The following is a 22972-nucleotide window of genomic DNA, read 5'->3' as shown; positions in this document are numbered from 1 at the left end:
CACAATCACACATCCACACACATACAACTGAAAAAAAAAAAAAGGTCAGCCAAATAAATACTGGTAAAGTACAATACATACATGTGATTTACCCAAAGTTCATTAAACAAAACAAAACAAAGGGAGAGATCACACTGGATCAAAATGGAAAAGCATGCAGAAGTCCACTGCTCTACTGTAGCTTCACTCCTAGCAGACTACAAAATAGGGAGAAAACAGAAAGAGCGAGAAAGGGAAGGAAAGAAAGAGAGAAAGGCCCATGTCCTGAGCAGTTATAGCCACCTGGTCAACCAGGAGTGACTGACTCCCCACACCACAGGGCACAGGGTTCTTCCTTCAGTGGCAAGTCTTCTTCTAACCCTCCATCTTTGTCCTGCAGTCCAAAGGGGAAGAGGAGAAGTAGGAGGAAGAGGAGGAAGGATGGGTAGAATCAGGCCAGATGGTCAGGGCTGCAGATGCCCCTTCACTGTGACTCAGCAGGTCCAGTTCTGGATGCAGAACAAGGATAACAAAGGTGTGTTGGATCTGTGTTAGAATGGGTGGAGGTGGGGAGGAGGTATGTGTGCAGACATGCTGAGTGGGCTGAGGATGGACCAGGAACTGAGGGTGCAGATTAATGGGTGAGGGATGGGGGGGTCAGAAAGCCAATCTTCTTCTCAAGGCTTATAGGGCCTGTGTCTTGAGCTCGATGGGCTCTCCCCTGGTCTCCTGCTGGCCCTCAGCCTCTGGAGGCCGAGTACCCTTCAGTGTGGCGAGCCTCTCAGAAAGGCCACGCATACGGGGGAACAGCATGAAGTCATACAGCAAAGCACCCATGGCACCACCAATCATGGGTCCCACCCAGTACACCTAAAGCACAGAGCAGAATGTGTTGGTGGGTTTGAAGATATCACATTACTATGTGTAAAGAGATTTACAGATGTGATCATCTTACCCAGTGGTTGACAAAATTCCTAACCAGGACAGCAGGAGCAAAGGACCTTGCTGGGTTCATTCCTGCTCCAGTGTAGTACATCTAAGTCAAAGAAAAAGAGGACGATACAGAGTTAAGACTGTACATGTGATGTGACGCAATCATCAGATCCTTGTATAAACCCAGAGAGCTGGTTCGATTATCCAGAGCTCTGTGGTTGGTTCTTACCCCAAGGAGATGCCCCATGAGCACAGAGAAGCCAATGGCAAGGGCAGCAGAGCCCATGCGTCCATTGCGCCTCTCGTCAGTCACAGCAAAGATGCAAACGACAAGCTGCAAGGTAAGGAAGACCTCCATGGTGGTGGCCATGCCCAGACTGATTCCTGGCTGCAGCTGAAAGACAGGAGGGAGCAGAAAGAGGGATGAAATAAACGATGTGATTGCATAAAATAAAAATGCGCAATTAACAGAAGTTTCAGTTAAATTGTTGTATATTTAATGGAGATGCAGAGTTTTTGTGATTTTTGAAGGACCTTATTTCAGACTTGTTTTATATCTTTTCAAAATTGCTTTTCAAGACACATTTGTTAATTATGTGATGTGTACATGCAATACTTGCACATGATATTATCATACTGACAGAGTCAGACTGACCCTGCTGACTTGTAGTAATGGATGAGTATACCAGTGGGCAGGTAATCTTACCGTGTTGAGTGCTAGGTTTCCCCTCATGTTTCCAGGTGTGACCCCGTAGAGCACGGCGGCACCAGCAAGTGCTCCGAGACACTGGGCCATGATGTAGAAGAACGCACGAAACAGGGACATCTGGGAGCCGATCAGATAAGCGAAGGTAACAGCTGGATTGATGTGCCCTCCACTGATGTGGCCAATGGACTGGATGAGGGTGGCAGCTGCCAGCCCAAAGCAAAAGGCAACGTGGAGGACATTATGGGGCCCAGTGGTCCAGCGAAGGGCTGCTCCCAGCCCAAAAAATACAAAGAACATGGTCCCATAGAACTCAGCAAACACCGCCCGCCAGAAAGACATGGACCTGAACTCCCACATGGTGGCAAAAGGTCAAAAAGCAACCTCTAAGCAATGGAGGGATGAAAAGTCAACAGAAAAAAATCACTAATTATCGTAAAGGAAATGCTGTTTCTTCACAACAACTATGTTTCAGACAAAAAGAGGAGAAAAAAACGGATCAAATGACAAAAATTGGCCCTCAAACAGAAACCTCCTCTCTAAAGCTAAATGCCACAACACATAAACTGCTCGACATATAACACATGCAACTGTGAACAATCTACCTCTGCCTTTTGAATTCTGATTTCTGTCATAGAGAGCTCCTGAGTGGAGCAATACGCCAGTCACTGTGCATCTATGTGCCAACCCTGCTGGTTGTTAGTAGAAGAACATAGATAGACAAACGTTAAGCATGTCCTGCAGACATTCAGCCTCTTTACCAGAGCAGGGGGAGCTCAGAAGCCTTTTTATAACACCCCAGGGTCACGGCAGCGCCACACAGTCCAGGGGAGGGGCCAGCGAACAATACTACAAATCAAAACAAAATTATTTAACCCTTCTCCTGCCTTCACCTCCCTTTGTCTGCTCATTGTAGAAATTACTCTGAATCTGGACTAATGAGGTTCAAGGTTAATAGGCAAAGATCTTGAGAATTATTTATGTAGGAAAGCTCTCAAAATACTGCAATTCAATCAGTTTCAGGGGGAGTTACAAATTTTATTTCTTGCACCTGAGAAGTAAGCAACATGAAATGCTTTGGGCCATCTTACATTTTTCCACTGGAGGAGGTGGAGGCATCTGAGCTGAACACCAACAACAGCCTGGTTGAAGCATTAATACAAACAAAGTGGTAGAAAAACCCATTCATGACACCGCTGACTAAAAAGCCCCAGTGAGAAACTGCACTGAGTTTCAAACCTGAAAATAGAAAAGCAGTGGGCATGTAGTGGGAAGAACCTGTGAGATGTTTGAAGTGCAGTGGGAGTTTTGCTTGGTTTCTACCAATTTAGATATTTTTACAAGGACAGAATTAACGTCAATGCAATGTCCACCTTTCATTCATTTCCTGTGGCTTTGTTTTCATTATCTCTTCTTCAACAATTCACATTCATCCTAATCAAAGCTGTGATCACCAAAGCACGAGCAAATTCCCAATTTCTTCTCTTATGTTCTGGATTGGTACAAATTAGGTTTGTGGCAGCAGAACTGATTAGACACAGTTTTACATTGTGTGTGTTCTGGGCGGGTTTGGAGGCTCAGGCCGGATAAAGTGGTGGAAAATCCATGGTTGGAGAGAAAGAGGGGAGAGCAGGCCTGGCATTGAGCTTCTGCACTGGAGCATCATGCTGACCAGGGCAGCCAGAGGGACAACCACGGCACTCTGAAAGGATTATGCTGAGCTCAATGCTTTCCTCCTTTCATGCATGGAAGCGAAACGCTGGCAGCAACAGTTTCTGCTGGTTTCTATGATCTGTTTGTCTTGCCGTTACTGTTGAATCTGTGAGTTCCCTTTTCCACGGGCTGAGTGGCTGTACATATTTTTGGCCACAGTGATTATACTCCAGAGTTGTGCTGGAATAGCACCAGCATACACAAAGATGGTCATTTTTGTCTCAAAACGGGCTATTCCCTTTGGAAATTGCTTGTTGTCCAAATATTCAGTGATTTCTCTTGTCAGTCCTCTATCACTAACATATGATGAGCAAAGATAGTTGTTGTTGGAGGGAAAGAAGTACTTTTGATAAAAAATAGTGTTGATCCCACTGTAATGATTCTGGCAGGTTATTAGTTTGCCAGTAGCCGCACCTCTTTTGTGATGAGTATTATGCCATGAGAAGGATATAATGGTGGTAAGCCACCTTTTGTGGGTTTAAGCTCACAGTTTAGTTTTACAGGGGAGGGTGCTGAAAAGGTGCTTGCATTGTATTTTCCTATTCCCTGGGTCCAGACTGCTGACACGTACATTATAACATTGCATTACACATTGCAGTCCCCTAAACACCTCACACTGGATTAGAAGCTCTGGCCTGCACTTGCCACACAGTGGTGACAACGTGTATTGCAGGACACATGAGATAAAGAACTAAAACACAGTAGTAAAAAGCGTCAAATGACCAAGATACACGACGGAAATCGCAGATCAAGTGCCTTTGTGATCTGCAGCCTCTACTTACTGACAGACAATGACCATCTCATTAGGAGATGAACTGCTAACTACTTCTGTGACAATGAGGGAAGTTTGTACTCCATGTGTTGAGGAACAACTCACAGCATGATCACGATTCACTGACATCGGAAACATTAAAGAATTAAAGGCTTCAATTTCCCTTTTTGCACTATCTATAAAAATACAGAAGAGATGGAAAGCCCCAGAAAATGCCCTGTAATGTCAGAGAGAAGTGAGAGTAGAATGCTCGGCCACATCAGCACTGCACAGTGGTTTCAAAATGACATTTCACATTTTCATATGTATTAGTGAAAGGATAAGGTCACATTTTTTCACAACTGTTTTCATACACTACTCACATGCCCATATGTGGAACTTAAAGAGCTATCAGTCTCTGCTGTTATTCTTCCTTTTCATACTGGCTGTGAAGGGACTCCTTCCCACATGATCCCAACATTAAGATATGGGAGACAAAATTCCAAGTACTCATTCTGAGCAAAAATACCATCCAAAATTCAAGCAAAGTTAATATGAGGGTTAAACAAATCAAGCAGATATACAATAAACTTCTGTACAATAAACTGTGATTTTCCCTCAATTACTATCACTCTGCAGCTGCCTGGCCAGGGAACACTCAAGGGAAAAACAAAAGGAATTTTACTTGGCCTGTTGAAGCTTCATAGCAGTTCACACTTAACTTTAAATTATGGCCAGTTAGGACAAAGTGACCAATAATTCTTTAAATGTACACGTAGGCATCTCAGAATTGTTTTGAAAACACACTTGTGAATAATGTTGTAAGAAATTTGAACTATCTTGTAAAATTTGTTTGATACTGAGGCCCAGTGGGTAGGGAAATAACTATGTGGGTTTACTCAAGTACCATACTATGGTATAATTTAGAGGTTCTTGTGCTTCTCTTGAGTATTTCTATTTTTTGCTATTTCATACTTTGGTTTCACTACATTTCAGAGAGAAATGCTGTACTTTTTCTGAAACTTTTATTTAATCATTTTAAGATGACACATAACTCTATCTTTACTTTTTGGAACTTGAAAAAGTGATGCTTCAACACTAAGCGTCATATCCAATGGTCTGAAAGAGTTTATTAGAAATGTATACCCAAATTCAAATGGCATAAGACAAACGCAAAGATGTTCAACACATGTTGAATCAAACACACAAGCCTCCGAAGGATAGTTCTAGCATTTCTAATAACAAACATTAATAACCTGTATTGTTTAAACCATTTGGAAAATGTTTGGTAGACTGCAAACAATTTCTGCACTCACCTCTGGAAGAAAATTAATATTTGTACCTGCTACAATGTGTAATGTTCCATACACTGGCATAGAGAAACAAACTCACCCTTGCAAAGGTATGACTGTATGCAAAGATTGTACCAATCTAATACCATAATCTCAACACAAGCTGTAAGTTGCACAAGCGTAACTGTTTATTTTAAATGCTGAAATATGTTGAAAGTAATGAGATTATTGTTAAATATTTGCAAATGTTGGCATAAACTGGAAAACCCATTTAAAGCAGAACTCTGCTGCTTTTTAAATTAACAAACAAAATAAGTGCAATTTACAATACAAACATTAAAGGGGAAAATCTGTCATTAAAAAAGTTGACTTTTTTGGAAAATAGGCATTTTGCATTTTTTTTTCTTCATTAGAAATCACAATGTTCAATACATAACCTGACATAGCCAAAAAAAACAAAACAAAAACAAAAAAATGGAGAGAGAAGTGTAAGACATCAGCACATCCCATTACAGTCATTTAAGCCAATGAACAATAACATTTTCATTTGAACAGAATTGTCCATGCAGAACAAAACAGCAAAGCACAGCACTGTATGTCGCTATGGATGTCTGTGCATATCTGTATCCAACAGTCACTCACTGCCACTCCCTTAGGGGGGGGGGTTCACTTTGGAAACTGCGTAGAGACGAGGTTTCTTGTCCAACATGGCTGCCAACTCATGCCTAGTCTCTCTCTTCAAACGATTTATAACTCACTTTGTTTACTACTGAGGTGGCATCCATGTTCATCTACTCACGGTCAGACGTTTCTGGAAGAGAGGCAAAAGTCAAAGTGTGACGTGTGAGAGCCTGTGATTACATTTGAATCTGATCATAGATATCCTTAAAATGAATGCACAAAAAATATAGAACATTTAAAGATGTACATAACAAATTAAAACTGTTGATAATGTGATTGTGTTAATTCTTCTTCAAAGGCAAAAAAATAAAATCAAACTCATCATCAGACAATGTCATCTTTTCCCCAAACATTTTTGCAGTCTGTGTTTCAACCCCATGGGATCTAGCAAAAACTGTTTTTTAAAAAATACTTACTTTCATTGTCACTGTCACCTGAATCATGCTGCAAAACAAAACAAAGAACAATCCTTCATACACTGCTTTCCCTGATAACATTCACTAGGCTAAAATTTCTCCAAACAAAACATCCATCTCTGTGACAAAGGGTGTGAAGCTCATTAAAAGTACTGTACGCATTTTAAAAACAATTTACCTCGTCATCTGCACCACCTAAATCAAGTAGTTCATCCCCACCCATACTGTTCATCATCTGAAAAAATGGGACAGGAGAAAACAATCAACACTACAGTATATCTGTACACTCACACTTCATGTACTGTGCATGTTCGATATGCTTACCTCTGAGAATTTGTCAAAACTTGACAAGTCCTCATCTGAATCATCTTCCCAGTCTTTCCAATTGTTGAAATCCACACCCAGCCAGTTGCACTAAGAGAAGATAGACGTTTAAGTAGTATTTAACTTATATTTAATTCACTAAAGTCCAGCTGTTTCGTCAATTTTGATATTAACTGATATTGGTGTTTGTGCCTAGGCATTCAGATTCAGGTTTTATTAATATGCTCATAAAATGAATGAGCTAACAGCTAATGAGTACTTAATTTCAGAATGATGATAACTGAATTGACAGTGTCTGTTTGACAAGTTTATATTTGAATTGAGAAGTAATTAAGAAGAAAAGTTACCTTTGTCTTGTCTTTGCTAAGCCGTGGCCATGATTTCCCAGCCTCTGCTTTTCGTAAACAACACAACACTGACCTGTCAGTGCGTCTGTGTTTGGATCCCTGCATGGCATGACACAGAGTGTTTGATGAAGTCTTCGAAGCAATTTAAGCACATGACAGAACTGAAACTATGTCTGGAAGTGACACACGTACCTTGGGGTCGATCTCCCCAAACAGGTCCACTGTATTCTGATATTTGATATTATCTGTTCCACTGACACAGCTGTAACGTCAAGAGAGAATAGGTTGTGATATTTCCTTTACAACTGCCAAAATTTACTGAAAACCAATACGTTACTTGTATTTTTATCATTCTGCTCATACACTACACCACAGATACATCATCTTAAGGATGAACTTTTCTTTTAATATACTTTGGGATCTGATAAGTAGGGCCTCGCTCGGTTTGCCTCAGGGATGAGAAAATTCTCGTGTATTATTATCATTCAATGTGCTACTAATGCAACTTACCTGAAATCAAATTTGGACTTGTCAAAATTTACTTGCACATCTTTACTGTCCTCCACGCAGAACTCTACAAAAACAGACTCCCGTCGGTCATACCACTTCGCTGCTGCAGGCTGCCTATTGACAAAATGTAGGAAGAGGGGACTAAATGACAATACATCCTCATCAATCCTTCATTCTAGTCAGACATGGTAAATATGCAAGCTTGATAAAATTAGTGGAGCATGTTATTTTCAGGGCCAGTCGTGGTTATTCTGCCCTGGTGGCCCACGTGTATATAGAGCAGTACATTTGGGGTCACGTTTAGCTCACGCTGTCGAAGACTTCATTCATTCATTCAATGCAGATTAGCATGAGAGCGTCTGAAGATTTTTTTACTTCTTTACCTGACTGTAAGCAACATATGTTCTCCTAAACACCGAGAACAAGCCCCTTCATCGAAATGGTAACCCGGTTAACATATCAAGGTTACAGATAATACACATATCAGCGCAAAAATTAGATTGTCATACTGAGGAAGAGTCGAGTAAGGCTACATAAATAGTAAGCTGTATGGTTATTTCGATGTGAACCACAGTGGGGTGAAACATCTTTGACTGAATTATGGGAGCTTGTGTTGCGTATATCGCTGCCTAAGAGTGTGTAAATTCACATTAGCTAACGTTAGCCGAAGTGAAATGAACCGAGCTAATCATGACACCATGCTTTTTCAGTGCTAACATTAACGTTACAGTTATCGCGTTGGTTGACATTAGCCTGCTAACTAAGGATAACTGAACCGCTGAAAGGCGCATAAACAAAAAGAGTAAGGAGTTCATCTGCTTATAGGTCACGGTGGGGCCAAAATAAATTAGAAAGTTAGCTGCCGGTGATTATACAATGTGCTATGCCTTTAATCGTTGACTTAACATTCGTATGACTGCACCGCTAAGGCTAACTCGTGTGCTTAGCCGAGTTAGCTAATCGTAGCTTGTCGATCCGCAGTAAATCACACCAGCAAGACTTTCAGCTAGTTAGCAACCACCGTTAACGACTACGTTGTAAATCCAGGACTTACATCTCCACTGTTTAGGAATTAAACTCCCTCGTCGGACCACGATATAAATAATAGTGTTACCTAGCTCTAGTGCCCGGTAAAAATCAACTGAAACCTAAACAGTTAACTCAAATGTTAGCAACAGATACGTTGGTGCGTCCCCAAACATCGCGTGTTTTCCTTGTTCTCTCGTAAAGTACCGTCTCACCCGCCCGTTACGACCGTGAGACTGGCGTTCGAAGCCATTGGAGACAATTCTAGAACGACTTTAACCAGCGACCCAGATCAGCTCACGAGCACCACCTTCAGCGCACCTCCGTAATAGACAGTGTGAATCACACTATCGAAATGAAAACGCTTATTCAATACATGGCTATGAATTTAATGGTGGAGAAGTATAAAGTTACATGAAATCGAATCATCATATATGCCCAACATACATGTGCCTCAAATGAAACGCGGAAGTGCTCTGTGGATTTTCACCTGATGACCCTAGACATGCCTGCACTTTCACACTCACACACAAATTCAGTCTGATATTACATTCCTTTAGTTTTTAAGACACGTCAGGGGGAAAGTGGGCTATCTGAGTGGGCTAGTTGGTTAACCTCAGAAGTTAACCGGTGTTCACAGGCTGCAGCTTGTGATAGATAAAATCACCAGTTAATGTGGAAAAGGCCCTTAAAAATATAAGTTTAGTGTTTTGGATTTCCATACATTGTTTCACTGTTTCTGCCACAGTGTCACAAATATATTTACACAATATAAGACAGAATAAGTTTAAGACCTTTTTGATCCAAAGAAGGGAAACTCTTTTGCACCCACAGCCAGGTACATCTGCTGCAGTCAGGTAACATGAACTGCCGTTTTTCTTGCAGGTGGTGCAGGAGCAGTTTGTCCATGTTTGGGATCCTCCAAAGTGTCTGATTTCAGGCTTGACGTCTTCACAGTGGTCCATTTGTCAGAGTGTGAGGCTGATGTTTCTCTTGGTTGAGTCAGTATTATCAGGAGCATCAGGAGCTTTACAAGTCATTAATGATGGGTGCTCCATTTATTACCATGCAAAACATACACAAAATGAAAGAGTTCTTTTATTGCTCTTCTTTAAAGACTTCCTCCCTCAAGGAATCTTGATCTGGAGAAGCATGTGGAAGAAAAAAGGTAATGATCCATCCATTCATCCATTTTCTATACCGCTTATCCGTCAGGGTCGCGGGGGAGCTGGAGCCTATCCCAGCTGACTACGGGCGAGAGGCGGGGTACACCCTGGACTGGGCGCCAGTCAATCGCAGGGCCAACACACAAAGACAGACAACCACACACTCTCACACTAAAAAGGTAATGATGTCTGTGACTGTGACTAAGATTAGAGAGAACATAAATGAGATCACAAATGCATTCATGAGTTATAGGTTACCAATAAAAAAGCTGCTGATAAATTAGAAAAATATACTTTGACAGAATCACGAGCACAGAAGAAGACATTGATTTCTGCATTTGGAAATGATGATAAAGACACAGGACTCTGGCTTATGGTTAATTTCTCAATAGAGACAAACACAGATGCAGTGGTGGAAGCCAAAGCATCTCCCTTCACAGCTTTTTTTCTCAGCCAGCTTATTAACAGATGCCACTTTAGCAATGCTTGCAGCCATAATATCAGAATGAAGCTTAGCTTTCTCAGCTTACGTCTTCGAGGGAATGCTGTCAGATGCACCTACAGTGTTTGACTACCAGTGTTTATCTTAGGGGGACAAAACACTCAAGCAGCAGATAATGACATGGAAACTGACGGATGACTTTAAAGGCAAGCTGGGAAGTGGGAAGCTCTAGCTGCTGTCACTTTGGGAGCAGCTTCAAGCAGTTAGACTTCAACAGGAGAGGAGAGAGGACTGTGAGGCTTGGCAGCTGTTGATAGAGCAAGTGGAACAATAGCACAAAGCCTGAGAAAGACAAAGCAGCGCCATCAAATGAGTGGGAAATGTTCACTGTGGATTTTTCCATACATGGCATGGATGCTAACTCAGAATAACAGTGTCAGGCAGCATGTGTGTGTGTGTTGGACATGACTGGAGATATCAGGGAGGACAGGATGAAAATATAAGAAAGAATCTAAATCAGACAATGGCACATAATATGTGACCAGTGCAATGGAGGGTTTAGAGATGGGTGTACTTTACTGGTGACAAATAATCCAAATTTTCTTCCATCTTTCACCACCTGGAGCCAGACATGTGCCTTTCAGGTAGCCTGAGGGGAGCTGAAATTGTAGGCAGGCCTTATACTAGATATAGTGGAGACAAGGAGGGATAGAAAACACTGAAGATGAAAGGCAGATGGGAGTTTTTGTTGGCCACAGGAAGGACTGCGGTTTTAGTCCTTTTAGAGAGGGGACATGAAGTCCAGACAAGAGCAAAAGTTTTCACGTTGATAGGCCTGAGCATTACTTGTAGGATAATATGAGAGTTGGTCCACAGAATGGATTTATTGATTTTTCCAATTGAATTGAAGTTGAATTCGGTGTGTAGCAAACTAAACCAGCAGTTGCATATTAACATTATCTACCTTATAATGCTACATTTCCCCAAATTGGTGTACAGTGTGACTTAACTAACTTAACATAATTCTGTTATTGTCCTCGAAAGGTTCTGCCATTACCTCCAGTAGCAGCCTCGCAGTCTCATGAATTAGTCATCATTGAAAAAAAGAGCAGAGTGAAATTTGAATTACCTCCTGGAGCTTTCTGCAGCCTCAGTTTGATTTGAATGAGGAATTAACATTCAATTGCATATGTTCTTTCTGACAGTCTCTTTTGGCATCTCATAAGCCACAATTTGGATGCATTTTTGAGATCTTGAAACCTCATTTTGTTCTTCAGTGTGGTCCAGCTGACAAAAGTCTGCATGCTGTCTGGATTGTAATGATGCTGTTTAACTTTGTCAAGCTTACAGTTGAACTTGTGGCTGTATAGAAACAGTTCCTGCAGCTTCAGATGAAATTACTGTAAAGAAGGAAAGAAAGATTGAATTAAACTGATTTAACATTTTACATTGCACCATACAGAGATACGCAAAGTATAGACATACGGTAAGTTATAGACAGTTTTATGTTTGGGTTTTTTTCACGTGCTTGTATTGGTTGTAAATTTTCTAATAACCCACCCATCACAGAATTTATATTATTTATTTATGAAACTTTGCAACTCTTTGCAAGTTTTAATTTGAGACATCGTTTTTTTTGGATAGCAAAGAGACAAGACGTGATGAAGTTAGCCAGACACAAATCCAAGAGCTCCTTCAATTGGTGACATTGAAGCTTTTGAAGCTTTTGACATTGCAGCAGCAGCCACAGGGGGGCTTTACCAGGATATAACTTTATTTTCTGCAGCTGAATGACCCACATACATTCATGGAACTCTCATTTGATGTAGTCTGAAAAAATTCAACAAGCCTACAGAATCAGCCACCAAATTGGTTTGATGACAACAATTTCATTCTGATTTCCAGCTTAGGGAGATATATAAAAATACTGACTTTATTGTCCAACAACGACTGAAGAGAACTATGTTAAGTGTTTCAAGGTGGAGAACTGTGTAAGCTGCAATGACAGCGTTGAGTATGTGGTACTGTCAGGAAAAACAATGAAAAAAAAAATTACTAATTTCAAATGAGCAAAATTAGCTGTCAGACAACAATAAATTGTGACCATAGTGTTCCACTGACTTTGATGACCACCTGGCTTTTAGTTTATGTTGGTTTGGGGCAACTAATTTACACAACATAACTTGAAAGTGTTGTGTTTAGCTGCTGTAATTGGATAATCAATGTTTTATTGCAGTCTAATGTTTACACCATGATGAGTAAGACCACCACATATTAGAAATCTTAAGAGGCTGATAAATCCTTTTCCTTTTCCTTTTAAAGTGTACAGGTGTTGAATGTTTTGAGATATACGCTCAGTTTGCTGTCAACTGAGATCACTTTGATATATTTACTATCATGAGTTGGAGTGAAACTCCAGTTTACAGCCCTGCATTAAGTGAAAATAGCATCGATTTTGTTCGTTTCAAAAGTCTGTGGGGAAATGGACAAAGACCGAAGGATCTCTGTTTTTCAGCATTCTTGTCCGAATGAAGAAATTTCTCTCTCAAAAGAAACGACTTATTATTTAGCATCAAACTCTTCGATCATTAGATTTCAGTGCTGAGAGCACCAAAACAACAACCTGGAACGCAAAACATTGCAATTTATTGAGTGAAAAATGACAGGAAGCTGGCACCCTAAATATCCTGCTTGTCCAGCTTTCATTAATAAACTGAATTGGCTTTCTGTTTGTTAAGCAAAATAGACAACTTCAACACGGCAGTCCTGTTGATAGATAGATAGATAGATAGATAGATAGATGAGGAGGAAACAAACAGAACAAACAAAAGCCATAAATAATAAACAACTGACTAGGTTAAAATAATTACAAAATGCTCTGAGAATTTAAATGAACCCCCCAAAAATGCATCTGTATAATATAATATATTTATTACTGAGGCTGTGGTTTGCAGTGGTGTTGAAATGGACTGTATCATATGGAAATGATAATATTTCCCTCCTTGTATTTGTGCATGGAGTGGCATTAGAAACACCTTATAACGCAACCAAATTCAAATTATAACTATTATTATTATTATTATTATTAATAATAATAATTGTGTTATTAAATTCATATAACAACAACAGCATCAACAATAATAATTTGTTCATTTGAAAACCTCCCTGTGTGTTTTCACGATAACTCAGTGAGTGTGTATTCCCCGCATGACTCGATGGACACCTGAGTGCACTTGGCGTGTTGTGGTTGAACGCTGCGTGATCATTAAAGCTGCAAATCACGACAAAAATATGATTCACTCACAGCACTAAAAGAAAGCCAACTACTTGTCAGCCAATCGTGTCGGCTCGGTGACGAACTTCCTGGTCACATTTTCTCGTAGGTCCCAGACCCCTTATTAATGTGTCTGTTTGCTTCCGCACGGTCGGCAGAAAGCGAAGACGCGAAAGACTCGAAATGAGAAGAAAAAGCAAATAATCTGCTTGGAGAAAGATACCACTCAGCTGACGTGGTCGGAGTCAGATAAGAGGAGCAACTACAGATGCTGTTTACTCGGTGTAACGCCTAGCCCAAGGACGGACGAGGAAGGCACAGGCACAAACACAGGCGAGACTGGGGACGAAGTCCAGGTTTTGGATGGCTTTTGCCGGGGCCGAGGAGGGGCTGTTGAGAACCTAAAGAGACATGAGCCGCGAATACGTTTAGATATCATGTCTTGACTACAAAAGGACTTATTATCCGCGGATAAACTGCAGCAGCACACCAGAAATAAAGGCCTCCTCTGATGGAGCACTGGGCTCTTTAATCCATCCAGAAACCTCCCTGACGGGCAGCGACGAGCTACGGCAAAGGGTGAGGTGGTATTTAGCAAGTGATCAGGGGTGAAACCACTTGGCTAAATGTTCAGTCTCGGCGTATGAAAGGCTGAGCTTATGTTGTGAAACAACCCGAAATTTCCCTTCGCTTTTGCGGAAGAAAAGCTCGCTCAGAAATATCGCCGAGCAGTTGTGATAACGTTTGTTCCAACCTTTTCAGTTTTTCTTCCTCTCTCTCTCTCTCTCTCTCTGTGTTCAACAGGACGCCTCATTTGCAATTGAAGGAATTTATGGGATCACAAGGTAACCTTTAAACCCTGAGGGTCACTCTTATGTTTTGATGTGGCTGTCAGTTGGTTTTCATGTTTTCCGCCTGTGACGGGCTTTAGTTTCCTTTGTTTACAGTCTGGATCTCTCAGCAGCTGATACGTCCTCAGCAGTGCCGCGATACTGCTTGTTGTGTATTTCTTTGACGTGCTGCAGCCGCGGCTGATGGCTACCCATGGACAGATCTTAGATTTACTTCTCTTAGATTTACAGATAAACTGCGAACAGAACAGCTGGAATAAATGTCGTGGCCTTTTTTTTATTTCTTTTGCATTCCCTGAGCTCTTAGGCCATGTTGTTATAAAAAGTAAAAAAACTCTTGTAGCCACCTCCTAACTATAATGCATTTGAAATTAGCAGGATGGACTAGCCTGTAGCCTTAGGGTGCTACTTCTACATTCACTCAAGTGCAGATGTTTTTATTATTATTGTTATTTTGGTCTTATGCAAATGTGCAGGTGACATTTTTGTCCCTCTTCTCTGCAGTTTCTTCTGATGAGATGAGTGTGCGTGCTGGCCAGGGCAGTGATGAGGTACTGGTTTCACAAGCAGTCTGGGATTACCTGGCTGCAGCTGGGCGGCCCTGGCTCATTGACTTCCAGCAGAAGCAGGGGATGAGCGCTGGTATCATTAGGCGAGGAGAAAGGGGGGGCTGCTGCGCTGTGAGGCTGCAGCCTGTGGAAGGCTCCAGGAGCTCTGGAGCTGGGGTGATGGATGGACCCATCTCCAGCGAGACACAAAAAGCCTTCATTGACTTATGCCGCTGTGCCCGCAAAGAAATGAGCAAACAGGAGGGGGGACCCAAGAGGAAGAGAGCTCTGCTGCCCTGTGTGGGAGTTCTGCAGCCGACCGTAGAGGGGAGCCTCCTTCAGCCTCCACCTCCCCAGCCTCGGCGCTCCCAGAGACAGCAGCAGAGGTTCAGGAAGCCTGCTGATGAGGAGGCCTGCGCCATGCTCCACGAGGCAGCCCAGAGGAAGGACATGGACTCCAGCTTGGCTTCCCGCAATGAGGCAGAGGACAACAAAACTTGTTCAATCTGCATGGGGGACATAGTGGAGAAGACAACCCTGGAGAGGTGTGGCCACTCTTTCTGTCGCTCTTGCCTGGATCAAGCCTTTAAAGTAAAGAAAGCGTGTCCTGTGTGTCGGCTAGTGTACGGCCAATTGATTGGGAACCAGCCTGCCAATGGGACGATGATCGTAGAGCGAGATCCTGATCTGGAGCTTCCTGGCCATGAAGGCTATGGGTGTGTCTGCATCATCTACAGCTTCCCTCCTGGCCTACAGACAGTAAGTAGATGTGATAATCATCATTAAGGAAACTCAGAGTTGTCTTGGAGAAATAAGAGAGTTGGACATTGTCAAATATTAGAGTATCACAATATATGAGTATTAACGATTCCCATGATATTTAGGGAGATATTCATATTGTTTTAATAACACCTATAATAATATTGTATAAAAAATGCGATGCAGATGTTAAACCTTGTTGATCTTTTGTTTACCAGTTTATCTGGTTGCCTTTTCAATATCCATCTAAGTGTTACTAGAGAGAACCTGTGGAGTTTTCTTGTAAACAAAGGTTCTTACATTACATTACATTACATTCAGTGTTGCCTGTCTCACATCTTTTAAGCTCCATGTCCCCAACTTGTAACACAGGCTGTCTGTGAATTTGTAGAGAATAACAGTATATTTTGTTTTTTCTGAGACATAGTAAAGCTTAGCTCCTCCTGAAAAGACATCATGAGACTGTTTACAAGCTTTAGTGCTTCCCCTGACACATACTGTAAATTGATCTTCACATGTAAAACCATAAACCATTGGAGTTCCCCTTAGCCAGGAAATAGATAGCTTTGAAGTTTGAACGCCCAATAACGTCAGAAGTATTAACTGCTCCCAGAAACATGTAGCTGACGCACTTAAAAATATGCAAGACATGACTTTGGCAACACAGTCATTGTAGTAACGTGTCCCAGACTCCAGTGCACAGCCACAGTTGTTTTAAAGCCATTAAACTGTTCTGTTTTAACTCCTTTGTTGCCAACAGCTAGAACACCCCAACCCAGGTGTTCGGTACCCAGGAACAGACCGTGTGGCCTACCTCCCTGACAGCCCCGAGGGGAACCGTGTGCTGGGCCTGCTGCGCCGGGCCTTCGAACAGCGCCTTATCTTCACCATCGGTACCTCCATGACTACGGGCATGCAAAATGTCATCACCTGGAATGACATTCACCACAAGACCTCAATATGGGGCGGGCCTCGCTGGTATGTTTGTCCTTTTTTTTTCTTCTTTTAGCTGGAGGTGAATAGCCACTGAGATTTGATTTTGTAGATTTGGTGTGTTAGCTGAGAAAAGAGCCCAGTGAAGACTGACAGATGTAATTCAAGTTTCTGACAAGGAAATGCTATCATGTTGATGTCCTTGACTGGATGGCACTATAGCTGCCTGAGCTCATACGGATGCACTGATGGCTTTTTTATTTCTCCTGACAGTTTTGGCTACCCAGACCCCACTTACCTGGTGCGAGTGACAGAGGAGCTCAGAGAGAAAGGCATCACGGCAGACTGACGCCCATGAAATTGACAGACTCCTCCGAGACTTTGTAGGACTTTCCGAGCGTCCTTTTCGGTGGACCTGACTCAGCTCCAGGTTGTGCTCTGAGACTGCCCGTCCCCTTAAAGGACGGCTGAAGTCGAGGCCCCTCAGCAGACAAGCATCTAATGCTGCAGCAGAGCCCACATCGTTCCACTAGTTGTTCCTCTGTTTGTTCATTTTTCCTCCGGAATTCAGATTAATCCAGTGCTACTTGTGGAAGAAAATACTTTGAGTGCAGTGCATTCTTGTATTACACAGTCCTCTACCTGTCACTGTTGGTAATAGGACCAATAGCTGATGCTCTTATTTAAGAGCATTGTGGTGCGTTGGAATTCATGGTACCGTACTTTATATATTATTTAGGAAGTCTAAGTTTAATGTTATTAAGGCAGTTTATGTTATATTAATGTTTATTTCTTCTCTGGAGGTTATTTTATTTCCTACAAGCACACATTCTTTGTTTTATCTTCCCAGAAATGTTTGTTGAGTAAGTTTTTAATTTGATTGTTACTGATTACCTGTTGTAAGGATAGTACTTGGGTTATGTGGCAGAATAGCACTGCTTCAATATAAAGAATTCATTTTCTGGAGTTATTGCAATCTAAAGCACTCACAGGCACTTTGGTGAGGGAATTTGTTTTCAGTGAATCCGGTGTCATGATCATTGCTTCCTCTGTCGAGGAGTTGCTCGGGGCAAACAAGTTTGCGCAGCCATCGGCTATTAGCTTGGTGGCTACAAGTTGATGTTCATTACTTGGAACTTTTTATTTGCGTGTGATCTTTGTTTTACGCCCATTTGTACCGAAATAGGAAGAATGTTAAACTGTGTCAGCACCTTTTATTACACACATTAGGACTTTCCCCTGTTTTTTGCCGTTGCTCACTTCTGTTACTTCAAGATGTCTCCCAGGCGTTGAGCCCATTACCTCAGTTGTCAGTAATATGCTCCTCTAATTACCAGATTTATGACGATGTCAAATAAAAAGGGCAAATAGACCACTTAAACCAAATGAAAGGCACAAAAGCTCTTTAAATATCTATGCCTCTGTCCCTGTCAGACTGGGAGATTTGCTTGCTAATGTTCTCATTTAAAATGAGATAACTGTTGTTAACTTGTTTATCTGAAGAGATAATCAACAATACACAGAGAAAAAAATTAAAGAAAATGTTGTGGTAACAACTGATTTGATTTAGGTTGGGGTATCGATCTCATTTTGTTGTGCCTTTCTTAGAGTCACTTTTGATAAAAACTCAAGCATGATGTTACTACTGAACAAGCAGTTAATGTGTAAATCGGTGTTATTTGATAGATGAACAGCATTATGTTTGTAGCTAGACTATTTGGCTTTGAGTACAAATACTACACAGTTCATGGAAATATGTATACCAATGTGTATTAAATTGGTTTGTCCTTCATAAACCCTCTTGTAGTCCAAATGCAGAAAAAACCCTCAGAACTGATAAAACTGTGTGTGTGAAAGAGCTTTGCTGAGTGCAGTAACCTGCTTGGCTAGTGGCAAATCTGTCATTAACTTGACTGGTCAGATCCATACATCAAATACCCTTTTAATGTGTTTCCATACCCTTTGTATTTTAGTTAAGGGACCAACTGAAATATTTTTGGGACACAGGATTGTAGTTTACTAAAGCTACTGTGCAAACATTTCTATGCATTACATGAGTGAGCGGGAGCCAGAAGGAGTGATGGTTGGAGAGATTACACCTTACAAATTGATTGTTAAGGAAAAGTTGGAGTTTTGCTTTTCTAATTGTGTTGATTCGTACTTTGTTGATATTCAGAATAATGTGCTTTACATTTTAATACTTGAATAAAAAGTTATGTTTGGGTTTGTCTTGCATATTCAGTGTAGGCCCTAAATAAACCAGGTACATCATAATCAACTGAATATCAAACCTTTGTCCATTTGGAAAATGTCCATTTGGAATGAGTAGGATTTGTGGGCTCTAATCAAGACTTAACCTGATATGTTCCTCCGTATTCATTCTTAAAACACCAAGATACTGAACTCTGCTCATAAACTGTGTTATTTAGTGGACAACATCATGACTGTAGAGTGAGCAGAGCTTGAAAATACCTCATACTTATTTTTGTACAATTTTATTGAACACAAACAAAAGGAATTACACTGGTAAACAAGTTACAAATGCTAAATGTATTAACTGTGCAGACCGCTGGTACCTGTTCAGTTCAGCTTCATGAAGAAATGGGGGCTCAGTACTGTTTTTACAGACAAGCTGATTGAATAATTAGACTTTACAAAGTGCATGCTGTTATTCCTTAGATAATTACAAAGTGGCTTTCAGGTATGACATATAACAGCCTACTCATTTTTTGTTTGCTTTGAATGTATTTTCTTCATAAGAAATTCTTAAAAAATTCTCTGTGGTTACCTGTGGTTACCACAAGTAATGATTTTGCAACCTTTGCAAAATCATTACTTGTGGTAACCACAGTTTTAGTGCATTCGGTTTTTTTCTTTTTAGAGTAGCAAAAAATACAAAAAAGTGCAAGTACGTCAGAATTGTATGTACTTATATTCTAAATCTGGGGCTTAACTTGTTTATATTCGATTCATGAAATGTGTCACTGACTGAGAGTCTTTCCAAATGTCAAAGCGGCCTTTTTTCTCGTTAGAGCCACCAATGAGACATCAGTGTTTGTTCTACTTCCTTGCACGTGGAGATGCATCACCCAGTGGAGATGATTGGTACTTTCCTTATTTTGACGTCACATGTCTCCGGACGCATACCAACCCACTTGCATCCAAACACTGGAGGGGGGGGTCAACATACTTGTGATCACATACCCGGAAAATGATGGAAAGCAGATCTAAGGACATCTCTGGTTTCGCGTGTAAAAGTGCGGAAAACTGCGCCATTTGCTTGGACAAAATTCAGGGGAAGAAAACGTTAAAGTGCTTCCACTCGTTTTGCTCTGAGTGTATCGACTCGGTGTTCAAGTTTAAACCCGCCTGTCCAATATGCAACACCTACTACGGAGAGTACCGGGGAAACCAGCCGAAGGGCACGATGACGGTGACGCGCAGCTGGCAGCGCCTACCAGGCTACGAGCACTGCGGATCCTTCGTGATACAGTACAGTTTTCCGGCGGGGATACAAGGGGTGAGGCTGACAGGTTTATCGGAAGCTAGAGGTCACTGGAACAGGCTACGTATTAACAGAGCTTGTGTTGTGGTGTACTTTGACGACACCTCTCAGCTGCTTTTGAAACCGCACTTGTCCATCAGAGGGCGCTGTTTGGTTTTGTTTTGAATGGACTCATGAAAACATCTGGATTAGATGTGATAAAATGGCCACAGTTCAGGTCACACTGTTGCACACAGAGAGGGATTTCTTCCTTAGGTCTATTCTGTAGTTGTATGCCATCATCCTACAGTGAAATGATTAGATGTGTTCTTTTTCAGGATTGTTTTCTCCTGAATTCAACTTGTTTTATAAGACTTTCCTTTCTAAATGAGTTTTATCTAACCTAACACTGTAACATAACGTTTAAGATTTAAGATTTACCCTGACTATTTTCATAATCACTGAATCAGCTGATTATTCTCATGATTAACTGAGATTTGCCTTGTTTATAAAATAATAACTTAATAATAATAATAATTTTTTTCGATGTTGTGCATCACTGAAGGCATCTTAAAGTTTCGGTTTTTGCTTTCTGAGCTTTAGGAGGAGTTCAGATGCAGTGCTGATCTGAGCTACCAATCCACAGACTGCCTCTCAGGGACAGTATAAGTGTGACTAGAAACAGATAAATTACAAAATGCATCAATATCTTGCTAATGAAAATCTAGATTACCACCATTCCTAAAGGGGGGATTTTGATCTGGATCAAAGACTTCTCACAAATGGTCCACAATGTCTGACCAGTGTGTGTAACATATATGCTTGTTAACCAAATTACAGCCGGAGCACCCAAACCCTGGGGTGAAGTACAGCAGTACCTCTCGTACTGCCTTCCTGCCAGCCTGCGAGGAGGGTGAGAAGGTCCTGAAGCTGCTGAGGAAAGCCTTCGACAGGAGACTCATCTTCACCATCGGACGATCTGTAACCACAGGTCTCAACAATGTCATCACCTGGAATGACGTTCACCACAAGACCAACGTAGCAGGTGGTCCACAATGGTATGTACAAAGATGCATATGCAGAAAAGTATCCTGTTGCCTGTAATGAAGGATTTATAATTCTCATAGTGAGTTAAGCCTCTTCTCCATCCCAACCTAATCACCTGTAGCACCTGTGCTAGCAGCTCGCAGAGGCTTTGTTTAAGCTTTGATTTAAATGCTAACATCAGCATGCTAGCAGTTTAACAATGACAATGTTAACAAAGTCAACATTTACCGTGTTTTATTGCATTAATGTGATAACATTAGCTAATTAATGCTAAACACAAGGTCTGTTGTTTTGCAAGTATTTGGTCATAAACCAAAGTATTGGTGCTGTTCATAAAGCCATGCTGCTAGAATGGCTAACAATCATTCTGCTTAAAAATAAAGTATTATGTATGGATTTCGACATGCTTGGCTGCATGACTAGCATAAATTGTTGTTGGTTCAAAAAATCTAAAGTCCCAGTTGTTCATATTTGGTAATTCTATAACCTTTGGTGTCGCAAATCCTTTTCAGAAAATCATTAGATAAATTTAAGATACAGATCCAGTGAGCTGAACTAGAAGTTTTTTCTTTATTCCAGAGATGTTCTTAATGCATTTTATTACCTGTTTGTCTCCAGCTTTGGTTATCCAGATCCAGACTATTTATTCAGAGTTCAAGAGGAGCTTCGTCTTAAAGGAGTGACAGAGGAAGACTGATGGGTGAAGACAATAAGAAAACATCCATCAAATAGATTTAATACTATGTATTGTTGCAAAGTTTCTGATTTCAAGTCTGCACTTTTGCAGCCCACAAGCAGGGATCTTCATCACTGACAAGATAAGATTTTTCTTTGAAGTGGATACATGGAATTATTATATTGAGGCATGAAAGTTAGAGGCTTTACCCAAAGATTTTTCAACAGAAAATGCAAAAAATACTTAAAAACAGTCTGTGCAGCATGTAATCCAATAAACCAAAAATGACATTACAGTACAATGAGTTATACTACCGATCATCACGCTTCAATAATGCAAATATTTCTTTTTTTTTGTTGTAACACTTGAGTCTGGTGTCTAAAAGCAGACAGAGGGGACACAGCAGGTGGGAATAGCAGTCTTCACTCAATCAGGCAAACTATTCCTCAGCACTAAAGTGAAAGGAACAGAATAAAGACTTGACAGTACAAAATATGTACACTGTCTGACAAAGAGTGACGGCCAAGTGTTTCATACAGGTACGTACATAGACACTGGTGATATACCCTGATGGTAACTGTCCACAGCTCTGCCGTTTTCAGCTGTTGGCTTTAACTGTAGCACATGTAACTGGAATGAGCCCAACAATGTGTCAGTGCTGTTGTACATTTCAAGCTTAAACTATTGTAATAATAACATAGAATAAGTCCACTTTACTGTAGCTGATGTTGGGTGCCTGCTTGGACATGGTTAAGGATAATAAATTCAGGTTTTGTCTGCACACTGAACCAATGAGCTCCATGTAGGAAACTCCTGCACCCATATGACAGTGTGGTTAACTTGCCGTTTGTGAAATGGATAGGTAAAGTGTCATTAGGGAAATGGGAGATGATGATGTATGTAGCATCATATGAAGTCATTAGTTAGTTTCTGGTCAGCAGTGCTTTGAGTATGGTGATATTCTATATCTCTCTTGTTGTCGTCAAATCCTGCGCAAAGGCCAAAACCAGCAATGAATTCATCTCACTAGTGAGTGATACCTATATAGCCAAGGCTTACATAGGATGTTACCACTCTGTGTTGTTTTGCAAAAACTAATAAAAACACATAAATG

The 22972-nt window shown here is 41.0% G+C and overlaps 4 protein-coding genes across 5 annotated transcripts; 2 read left to right on the top strand and 2 right to left on the bottom strand.

Annotated features, from left to right (window-relative positions):
• On the bottom strand, nucleotides 1-2077 carry mipa (major intrinsic protein of lens fiber a). The gene is made up of 4 exons (XM_046396542.1): nucleotides 1619-2077; nucleotides 1142-1306; nucleotides 935-1015; nucleotides 1-849 (listed from the first exon to the last, which is right to left on the bottom strand). Exons 1-4 carry the CDS (start codon nucleotides 1976-1978, stop codon nucleotides 664-666), a joined length of 792 nt encoding a protein of 263 aa, XP_046252498.1. The 5' UTR covers nucleotides 1979-2077; the 3' UTR covers nucleotides 1-663.
• A 3110-nt stretch (nucleotides 2078-5187) lies between these two features.
• Nucleotides 5188-8943, bottom strand: ptges3a (prostaglandin E synthase 3a (cytosolic)). The gene is made up of 8 exons (XM_046397534.1): nucleotides 8707-8943; nucleotides 7653-7766; nucleotides 7335-7404; nucleotides 7143-7241; nucleotides 6796-6885; nucleotides 6650-6706; nucleotides 6472-6499; nucleotides 5188-6185 (listed from the first exon to the last, which is right to left on the bottom strand). Coding segments are annotated over exons 1-8 (480 nt in total). The 5' UTR covers nucleotides 8709-8943; the 3' UTR covers nucleotides 5188-6165.
• A 4725-nt stretch (nucleotides 8944-13668) lies between these two features.
• dtx3 (deltex E3 ubiquitin ligase 3) lies at nucleotides 13669-18873 on the top strand. Of its 2 annotated transcripts, XM_046397312.1 has the most exons (5): nucleotides 13670-14139; nucleotides 14365-14405; nucleotides 14916-15718; nucleotides 16479-16696; nucleotides 16925-18873. In XM_046397312.1, exons 2-5 carry the CDS (start codon nucleotides 14393-14395, stop codon nucleotides 16998-17000), a joined length of 1110 nt encoding a protein of 369 aa, XP_046253268.1. In that variant the 5' UTR covers nucleotides 13670-14139; nucleotides 14365-14392; the 3' UTR covers nucleotides 17001-18873. The 2 variants fall into 2 exon arrangements, with proteins under 2 accessions (XP_046253270.1, XP_046253268.1); XM_046397314.1 differs by lacking the exon at nucleotides 14365-14405 and having other exon boundaries at nucleotides 13669-14139.
• An 899-nt stretch (nucleotides 18874-19772) lies between these two features.
• On the top strand, nucleotides 19773-22972 carry LOC124063775 (probable E3 ubiquitin-protein ligase DTX3). The gene is made up of 3 exons (XM_046397782.1): nucleotides 19773-20171; nucleotides 20976-21193; nucleotides 21801-22972. The coding sequence occupies exons 1-3, from the start codon at nucleotides 19863-19865 to the stop codon at nucleotides 21877-21879; spliced, it is 606 nt and encodes a 201-aa protein (XP_046253738.1). The 5' UTR covers nucleotides 19773-19862; the 3' UTR covers nucleotides 21880-22972.

The sequence above is a fragment of the Scatophagus argus genome, chromosome 8, assembly GCF_020382885.2.
Source record: "Scatophagus argus isolate fScaArg1 chromosome 8, fScaArg1.pri, whole genome shotgun sequence".
Taxonomy (NCBI): domain Eukaryota; kingdom Metazoa; phylum Chordata; class Actinopteri; family Scatophagidae; genus Scatophagus; species Scatophagus argus.
Note: the sequence above shows the minus strand (reverse complement) of the source record. Positions and strands in the feature narration are given on the sequence as shown.